Raw genomic sequence first — 10251 nt, forward strand, 5'->3', positions numbered from 1 at the left:
TCTGGGCACACACACTGCCTGTGACAGGTAGCCACTGGTGGTTCTTTCTGCTCCCTGGGGCTGTCTGCTGGAATATGAGCTGAAAGTTGCGTCACTGCAAAGAGTTTTGTCTCTGTCATCCCAGAAAATTAAGTAGTTCAAAAAGGCAAAGCCATTTGACTCTTCCTTTGAAGAAACACAGCCAAGTTAAAAGAGTTAATAGAGGTAAATTCTGGGCAGCTTCCAGCAGCTGAGCTATTAATAAAAACAATGGATAAATGCCAAACCTCATCTGTTTTCTTTAGCAATTAAGATACATTCCTTTAAATTTTCAAGCTGCAAACGCCACAGCTATCTGGGCAGGAGGGCACTTCCATCTGAGGCCTCTTTTCAGAGCTCTCTCCAGTGTGTCATTCATAAACATTCTGGTTTTCTGTTGTTCCCTCTCTAAATGAAAAGACTACTGAGGGGTTCCATTTTTCTTTTCTGGCTCTTTCTGTCCTTTTCCTCTCACCTCTTAACCAGATGGTACATAGATGACTAAAACCCACTTTGACTGATGGTTTGAGGACTTCAGAATAGGAAGCTTAATGTGCTTAAAGTGAAGTCAGCCTTTGATGATAAACATGCGGGCAGAGCAAGTCTGGAGAAGGAGGATGCAGACACACACTTGTTAGGCATTCTCACTTGACTGAATCTGTGAATGAAAGCACATGGTCCAACTCAGAAATATTTTTCCTCTTGTCATTTCTCCTTTTTTTTCTTGCTGACATAGCCCAGAGCAGTGTACTGCAAGGATGTGTTAGACATTGAGCAGTTCTCCACAGTGAAAGGAGTTAACCTGGACCAAACAGATGACGATTTCTATTCCAAGTTTTCCACAGGATCAGTGTCTATTCCATGGCAAAATGAGGTAAGGATGTATCATAGCAAAATTACTGCAATAAACCCCATAACACAGATGGTTTAAGAGGAGCTCTATGTTTCCAGTACTGTATAGCTACTGGATAACTTGCCAGACTCTAATGCTTTCATGAGTTACAAATGGCCCCTTTCAAGATCTGTAATGTACCACAGATGTCAGGTTCAGGTGGCTGTATCTGTTGGCTCTGTGTATTTGTGTAAATTGGCAAGGATCCTACTGTACTTCCTCCTCCTGGATTTCTACAGAGGTGTTTCGACAGCTCTCAGCACCTTCTGTGGCACAATTGGAAATCCTTAAGAGAAGGATCCTCCACTGGTGACCCTGCTCTCACCCATTGTCTGCACAGTCCCAGCTGCAGCTGTTAATTCTGGACCCTGACCTCCTCCAGCATGTCTATGTCTGGGTCTTTGTTTCTGTTTGATATCAACACACAGCCAACAGTGGATTTCAGAATCCAGCTCTGCATCAAACAGCAGATCCACTTGGGCAGAGGAGTGCTAATAACTGGGATTTTGTAAGAGTACCTGTCTTTGCCTGATATTCTCTACAATGCTAAATGAACAGAAAGTCTTGTGGGGCAGCTTCTGGCAAGTCTGATGTGCAAACACACAGAGCAGACTCAGCCTCTGTTTTTCATACACTCTATTTTCCATCTACAGACACCAGCAGGAATCCAACTGTTAACTCTCCTCACACGCTGCTGACTTCGAAGAACCTAGCACTACTGGAATTTATTTAGTGCAGATGAATAATTCCTTTTTTTCTCTCTCTCACTATATTCCACTAGATGATAGAAACAGAGTGCTTCAAGGAGCTGAATGTATTTGGACCAAATGGTACTATTTCACCAGACCTAAACAAAAGCTACCCCCCAGAGCCACCCAAGAAAGGATTGCTACAGAGAATATTTAAGCGACAGGTGAGATCTTTTATGACTAAGACCAAGAAGCTCCTGTAGATGCCTGGTTTCACAGTCCTGTTCTGGTGATATTTCTGCTAGGAGAGAGACAGTGCATCTTAGAGAGGGCTGGATCTCACATTTACCTCCATATCTAAGTTTTTCATCTACCTTGTGTGATTTTTTGCCACCAGAAGTTCCAGTGTTGCTCGTGAGTTTTGTTTCCAGCAGTTGAAAACTTCTTACCCAACCTATTTTTCAGTGGTATGCTGAAATGCCTTTTGAAACTGTTCTATGGATTTAAGAAGTTCTCTGTGAAAATCCTTGATTTATGTATTAAAAAAAAAAAAAAAAAAAAAAGGAAAATGCACATTTTGAGGGAGGTAGTCATGGCAGGAAACCAAGACAATAAAGAAGGCTTTCATGAGGCACAATGGCACCACTGGCAAATGTCAATAACATTCTTAGACTGATCTGTTTCTGTAGGGTGAAAGCCATGCCTGAGCATTGGCAGGTATCCTCTGTATTAGTCAGATTTAGCAGATACTGACATTTTGCAGTGAATTGATTTGTCTCCTGGAGCTCGAGTGAGTCTTCTTTGTTGCATTCCTCAAGAACTGCCAGGGTTCTGCTGACCTAGAGAGACTACAGGTAAGAAAGTGGAGAATATTTTGCATCCAAAGATCTTCTAACAAGAATCTTGCAGTCCAGTCAGTACCATAAAATGAACAATGTTGGATTAAAAATAAAACCATGGCATATTGTGGAAATCTAATTGTCATTTTCTCCCTCTTCCTACAGCATCAGAACAATTCAAAGAGTTCTCCAAATTCAAAGGCCAGTTTAAATCATCACATAAATTCAAATCACGTAAGTTCAAACTCCACTGGAAGCAGCTAGTTCCAGCTCAGTCCTATGAAACAACATGTTGCATCCTTCCACTATAATCTCTGGAGCTTCTGTGGATGAGAGAGCCTCCACCATTGAGTGAAAAAAAGAAAATCTGGATCTCCCAAAATGGAGATTTTCCTATCCATTCCTTCCAGTGGAGCCTCACATTTTAAGAAGAAATTTCCACTCAGGTCTGTTTTTGGAGGTGGCACTCAAGACTGTGTGAATCAAATTTGTCTCTTTAGAACATTGCAATAGAAATTCAATGAACATGACTACTTGCACGTATTTAAATAGCATCATACTAGAACTGAATTTTGTCTTTATTATTTTTAAAGAAAAGTTTTGTAAATTTCTCTATTGTCTCAGTTTACATTTTGTACATTTGTATTTAAATGAAAGTCAGACTTTGGAGGTGTATATTTTCCAAGCAGCAGCTGTAAAGCCATGTGTTTTAAGACATTTTTTTAAAAGAAACAAAATGTGACTCAAGACTTCCAGAGCCTCAAACGAGAAATCATTCTTTTTAGCAATTCTAGAAAATTCTTCATAAATCACTTTATCAGACGGGGGGTTTATTGACACGCATTTTTATGGAACAGTTTATTCTTAATTATTTTACATCTGTGTATTTGGTTTACAGCAACACTGCATACATTTCTCCTCTTCATTAGTTTGTAATGTCTCGCATTAAATGCTAAAAGACAAGATTTTGATGCATTCAAGAATGCTACTTGCTATGCTGAAGATTTGTGATGTCTTGGGACCAGCACAGCTGAGATTTGCACTTATGTTGTTATTCCATCAAAGGCTTTTTAGTTAGAAAGGGAGCCCTGTTTTAAGCTCTTTTCCTCCGCTAGTGTTTGTGCTGTGTCTAACGACAGATAGAACAAAGCTGAGGGAGAGGTGACCAGGAAAGCAAATGTCCATTTGTTTTTCTAGGACTTCAAACCTGCACCTGCTGAAATGAGAGAAAAACTCAAAGTATTGTCTATCCTGCAAAAGCCCAAGGTCTTTCCACAGCTGCCCACATCAAAGAGGCAGCAGGAGAGAAGTTCAGCAGTCTGGTTTGTGCCAACCATGAGATTTGTAACAGCTTTGTAGAGCCTAGCTGTGGAGGTTCAGAGTGGGATCTGAGATGCTTTTGGGCAGTAGCAGAATCTACAGGCTGTGCCTGCACTTAAAATAATTCCATGTCTCATGCAAATACCCCCTGACACATCCCTTCAATTAGATCTTCAACTGAATAAAATGCCAGTAGGAAATAACTCCCTCTTCCAGCTCCATCATTCTTTGTCCAGGATCCTTTAACCATCGACAAAAGCTCTGTCCCCACTAGGATGAACAGGATCAGGCAGGATCAGTAGCAGTACCTCAGGCATCAGGATCATGCTCCTCTCAAGTGTTTCACTATTATTGTTAGGAAAACCAGATGAAAAATATGGTTACTTCCCTTCCACAGGAATTGGAAAACCTTTGTGCCCCCAGCTGCATGCAGGATCTCTACAGCCCAAAATGCTCTGTAGAGTGTGTTGGTTCCCCATACTCTTTACAATGATTTTCTTAAACCTTTGGATCATCAGAAACATCTGAAAGCCACCCTTGTGTGTCTAAAATCCTGTTAGCCAGCAGTGGAGCTACCCTGGGGTCCAAGGAAGCAATGTTCCAGTGGGAGTCTTAACAGCCAAAATTCATTAGACTGCCATGTGTATGTTCTGTGTGGCCAGTGCTGAGAGGGAAAAGGATGAAGGTTCATAGTGGCAAATCCCTGAGTGCAAAACATACAGGAATGACATAGTAAAGCAGCTGGAAGTTGTGAGACAGAGACAGAACAGGGACTTGCATAGAGCAACTAACAGAGAAAAGTCAAGACAGGGAGATGAGGCTTCAGCCATTCTCCCATGTCAGATGGTGGCATTGCAGATCTTATAGACAATGCAGGATTTTAGAGATGTTGCTAATTTGGCATCTGAAGACTAAAATTTTCATTCTTCACCATCTCCCAGTGTTGAAAAATACCAGCAAATCCCTTACTGAAAGCTGGTGAACAAATTTCAAATGTTGATTATAGCTGGTCTTACACCTGTTAGATGCTACCAGCCTTTACTAGTGGTGGATGACATTTTAGGGAGAACAGTGGATGACAGCATTTGTGCCTTGTCCTGCTCTCCTTTCAGCCAGGACAGTCCTCACACAGCAGCTCTAGGACTGAGAGGCAGTGGGGACTTAGGGACAATGCAGAATCCTGGAAGGATGAGAGCATTCATTCTCCCTGGATAGCTGGAGGACCCTGTGCTAGCGTTGGATATCCTGAGTTCTCAAGGTGGCATGGAAGAAGGGTGCTTATGTGCACCTGAAAGTATCAAGCCTGGGATGGAGCAGTGAGAGAGGAAGGAGAGAGGCAAAAAACACCACCAGTCGAGGGAGATTTCATGCCACATCCTTTAAGTGTCTCTGTCCTGACAAAGTACAAACAGTATTATCATGCTGGGACAGCAGAACTTTTCAGCACCCAGCCCTGGAAGACTTAAAATGCATCAAAAGACCAATCCTCGGGATCTTCTTGTCAAAAAACCCTGCAGGACTTCTTTTTTATTGCTTCTGATTTTTGTTGGGATTTTTTTTTTTTTTCAGCTTACCAGAACTCAGGGCTGAAGCCCTGTCAAGGCAGTGCCCTGCACAGCCAGGCTTCCACAGGCATTTGGCCATTGGCTACATGGAATCAAATTTAAAAACCACTGGGAACTCTGAAAAAAAAACCCAACACCTTACAGTTTCATCATGTAACCTTGGAGAGCACTGCAATGAGATTTTTAGTATTTTGATTCCAGGTGAATTTTGAGATGGGCTTGCACGTAACAAAGGAGTAGAAAGGAGTAGTTCTGTCATAGCTTTCCAGACTGATTCATTTTCTTTATCTCCTCTTCAGTTACAGTCCAAATCCTTTCCAAAAAATGCATATGCTCAGATCTGGTTGCTTGTTTTAAATAGACAGATGAGCAAACTTAGCTCTTTTTAAGAATCAGAAATCTTTTGCAATCTGATCCTGAATTATGCAAGCATGCCTTTTATTTTTAAATCTTTGTTGAGTAGTCTGATGAACACTAATTAGTTGACAGACTTTCATGAGTCAGGTGTTTGCTATTCATTTTCTGCAGTGTCTCAAGGTTCACTTGTGTCTTGTAGCATTTTTTCTCACTGTTGGATAAAAGACTTTTTTTAAACAAATGAAATAATGAAGAAAAAAAAAAAAAAAACAAAAACCACAACAACCTCTTAGATGTGCACTCTTGACCTGGATTATCTAAAGAGAGGTTTTTCACAAGAATGGCCATGACTCAGATATTGTTCCTGAACAAAAAACCTGCTGGTGAAGCTCGGAAAGGTGTGAAGATAATCAAACCAAACAGGTAGTGCAGATCAAACTGAGTGTTAGGGAGCTGCAGAATTCAATATCACAGCGTTCACCTGGCCCTGCTGATTGGGACTCCTGGTTCTTGCCAGTTCAGAGACATAACAGCCCTCCATAAACACAGCTTGATACCACCTCAATTGGCAGTCACCTCAGAAACTATGGCTGAGAGTGCCATCAGCAGAAGGAATCAAACTTGGCTGACCCTGATTTGAAGACACTGATTCATAAGGTCATTCACCCAAACCTCAGGATCCAGCTTGAATTCTTTGCTCACATTTCAAATCCAGTTGATCTTTTTCCGTGGCCATGAAAAAAACTGAAAAAACCCAACAGGAAACCAACCTGCATTAGTGGTAAAACCAGAGGCAGGATGAGGGAGACACAGAAGCTGTGAGCTCTGGAGGACAGTGTGTGAAGTCCCATGGTGTATGAATCTTCAGCAGGGGTGCAGTGGCAGGTGGTGCCACACTGCTGCACGTTCTTCCTTGGGGTCATCATGTGTTGGTCAGAGTTTCATCAGTGACCTGGGAATTGCACACACAAGGGTCTGGCCCATGGTTCAAAAACAAAGTTGTCCCTCTGAGGGTCAGAGGGGACAGTTGCATGAGGCAAGTAGGGATCCCCCCAGCCTGCATGGACAGCATCACCCAGGTCTGTGTATCCCAGCTCAGTCAGGAGCTCCCTGCACAGGCTTTTCTGCAATAAATGCACAACCCTACAGCATAGCTGCTGCTTCTCACCAGCGTCCACGGAATGGTGGCTGCAGGAACTGGCTCCACTGTCAACAAGATGTGGGTGTTTTCACTCCTGCTCCACTATTAGTTGTGGTCATTGCTTTGTTCAGTTAATATTTGTCATACTCACTTAAGTTAGTGCAGAGGAGAGCATTTGTCAGGCATTTCCCATGCAATCTTTGGGAAGACTGGATTTTTCTTTGGGAGAACATCCTTTCTGTCTCTTGCCATGTGGACCATCTTCCATCATGCAGGGAGGTTCGTTTGGCAGTGAATTTTGGAAGAATCAGCCTGTTTGGTAGCTCCATGGAAATCAGGAGATTCCAGAGTTGTCTATCTCAAGCCTTTCACAAATATGAACTTTAACTTAAAATGCTATTAAAGATTCAGAGTAAGGAGAATAATTACAAACACCCTCATGCCAAAGTTAAGAGAAATTCTGCATCAGTTTAAAACAACTCTTTTCTTTTGTGTGCTGGGCAAGACTCTCTTGTGCTAAATAATATTGGAGTGCTGGCTGGTAATAATTGACTTCCCTTAAATGCAAAAACCAAAAAGATAAATAAATTGGTTCAGAGAAATTTTAAATTATTTCCTTTAGGGAAAATAAAAAAATTCATCAAAGAAGGTGAAAGCCAACAATATGCTATAGTATTATGGGCTGACCTCCCGCAAATGTCTCTGTGATAATACAAATACAATCTGCTGCAGTTGGATCAGCTAAGCTGGTGTACTGACAAATGGGCTTTTATGAAAGAAACACTTTTAAACAGATTGCTGCCTATTCATTAACATGAATATTACTGCTGGCACATATGTATTCTCCTTGCTTTATGTATTGGAGCCAGGAAGTGATGGTTTGTATTCCTATTCTGTGTTTTTCTTCACTGCCCCGGGCAAAACGCTGTGCAATTTAGTTTTCCCATTCCCAAACATGGAGGGATGCTCTCTGTCTATCAATGGAAAGCACTTTGGAGTCTGTGCATAAACCAGATCAGTATCAACTCTTTGTATTATTATTTAAATGAAATAGGCTTAGTATAGTTGCTCTTTATTTACATGACTAGTGAGACGACTCTCCTAAATTAGGACTCTTTTTTATTATTGGTTTGTCTTAGTTCCTTAGAGATACTGAAACAGAACAAACTGCACTTCTGTCAGACATCTCCAGCAGACAAAGAGGTGACAGTGCAAATGTTTAAGTATTCATTTCTTGTTGAAGAGCTGGCCAGTAATTGTGCTATTCACATGAAAACACTTCCTCTGTTTTTAGGATGGAGATAAATAGTTATGAGGAAGGGAACAAAATAACATTCATTGGTTCAACTTTTTTGGCCAAGCCTGCAAAGGATTCCCTAGGTACCCATTGTGTGAGGTGCTGTGTGAAGTCCCAGAGATGGATCTGGGGCAGACTGGGTCTGGAAACAAAAGGGGCAACATGCCTGGGGTCAGTGGGCTCCAGAGGGGAAACTCCAAGTTTTCTGGAGTGGGTCTGTAGAGAAGATTCACTCCCAGAGAAGAAACATCTCAGGTAGTGGCTGGATGGCAAATGTGTTTTCCTTTCTCATCACCCCCCATGCAGCTGTTAGATATGTTAATTAGCAAGCTCAAACGAGTTGTTTCATGTGTATTGAATGCGGTCTCCCTTAATTGCATCTCTTTTAAACACTGGACACTCTTCTAAAAGACTGAACATTTTAGCCTTTTGAAGCTAAAAGCTGTAAAAACTTTATTTTGTGTTTCTGACAATGTAGATAGACCTAAAGATTTCATGAACTATCATGTGGTTGCCCATATCTGACTAATAATTAAATTGTAAAATTGCAGTTTCATATTAGGGTTAGTCTTTTCACCTGCTTTAAAAATTACAAATCATATTTGGTATATAAACACACACAGAATATCCTTCTGATTGAATTTCAAGAGCATATCCAGGAGTAAATGTTTTTAAGCACTTCTAATACTGTAGTCTATAAGAGGAGCAGACACTTCTAAAGCAATGTTAAAAGTTGTCTTTCATAAATGAGTCAACAGATCATTTTTGTAATAAACTAAAGCAAGTGTTCTCAATTAGAAGAGCTAGTGGCTGTTGATATTGTACAAAAAAAAAAAAGTCATTCTAATATCCAAAGGGTTAGGGGTGGGGAGGGTCTGTTTGGTTTTGTTTCTCTTTCCAGGGAGATCTTTAACATTGTTTGATGAAGCTAGTTTCATTTTGAGATTGTTACTGAAGATAAAGGCTTCTGTGTTCTATGGCTGCTTGGATTCTTCGTACATAATGTCCTAGTAATGTCACAGTGCTGCTGTATTTAGATCAAACCACTGTTTTGATTGGGTTTTTTGGCTTTTTTTTTTTAATAAATTCCTTAATTTAAATACATGAAAACTATATGTTTTGCTTTAATGAGGCAGCTAATCAAACAGATTCCTCAGACCCTTTGGATCCTGAAGATGGTTGCAGTGAGAGTGGGGTGCAGCCCATCTCTTCCTGGATGCCTTTGTGGCTTCATGTGGTTTGTGTTTTCTGTCCCACCACACCTTCACAGAGGTTGAGGGAACCACAAACCAACCTGAGGTTGTTCCTCACTTTGTGCAGGTTCTGGTCCTCCTCAGGTTGTGTTTCCCCTGAGAACTCCTTCCCTCCCCTGCCTCCCACCCTCACTTCCCCAGCCTCCCTCTGCACCATCAGCCAACACAGTTTTTGCAGCCTCAGGGGTAAGTTCAGAGAGAGGGTGACAAAATCCCAGCAGCCTTCAGAAGGCATGAGCTCTGCTTTTAGGTGAAGTGAGCACTGCCTGATTTATGAGGCCCTGCTTTGCCTAAGCTGCAGTCAGACAGAGAGAATATATTTACAGAAGGAAAACAACAACTAGCCAAGAGTGCTGTTCAGTGTTCCACACAGGTAGATTCAAACAGAGATAAAGAGTGGCTGCATAAATCACCAGCAGGAAAGTGATGATGCACTGCTTTTTCTATAAGAGGCAAAAGAAGAATTTTTCAGAGAGGCATAAATAATATTTTTATGAGACTACTAATGGAAAGCAGTGTCTGCATTAAGTTTCACAGAAGAACATTGAGAAAACAGATTATCTGCATGAAAGAAGCAGCTACATCCAACAGCTAAACTCAGTAAAACCTGAGTTAATAGACTATATAAATTCAGGTCATGCATATTATCACTTTCTAAACAAACCCAAGCCATTTTTTTCACAAGGTTTTAACAATCTGAGAGACTGTGAGATGAAATTTTATTTCTTCTCTTAACAGCTCTTGGTGTTTTGCTTTTTTTCTCTCTGTAACTTCATGTCTTTTCTGTGCAGAAACATAGATATGTTCCCTCCTGGGAGATCTAATCTTCTTAGACTTTTCCACTATCTCTGACATGGGATGCTCAGCTTCTCAGAGGAAA

The 10251-nt window shown here is 41.1% G+C and overlaps 1 protein-coding gene across 2 annotated transcripts in view; it reads left to right on the forward strand.

Annotated features, from left to right (window-relative positions):
• Positions 1-9228, forward strand: part of GRK5 (G protein-coupled receptor kinase 5) — a 156299-nt gene extending 147071 nt beyond the window's left edge. For both annotated transcript variants that reach the window (XM_083866633.1, XM_083866634.1), the window contains 3 exons: positions 755-892; positions 1692-1823; positions 2604-9228. In XM_083866633.1, coding sequence (XP_083722759.1) covers positions 755-892; positions 1692-1823; positions 2604-2702 — 369 coding nt within the window. In that variant the 3' untranslated portion in view covers positions 2703-9228. The remainder of the gene's footprint in view (positions 1-754; positions 893-1691; positions 1824-2603) is intronic.
• The last annotated feature ends 1023 nt before the right edge of the window (positions 9229-10251 follow it).

The sequence above is a fragment of the Zosterops lateralis genome (assembly GCF_965231275.1).
Source record: "Zosterops lateralis genome assembly, chromosome: 8".
NCBI lineage: Eukaryota > Metazoa > Chordata > Aves > Passeriformes > Zosteropidae > Zosterops > Zosterops lateralis.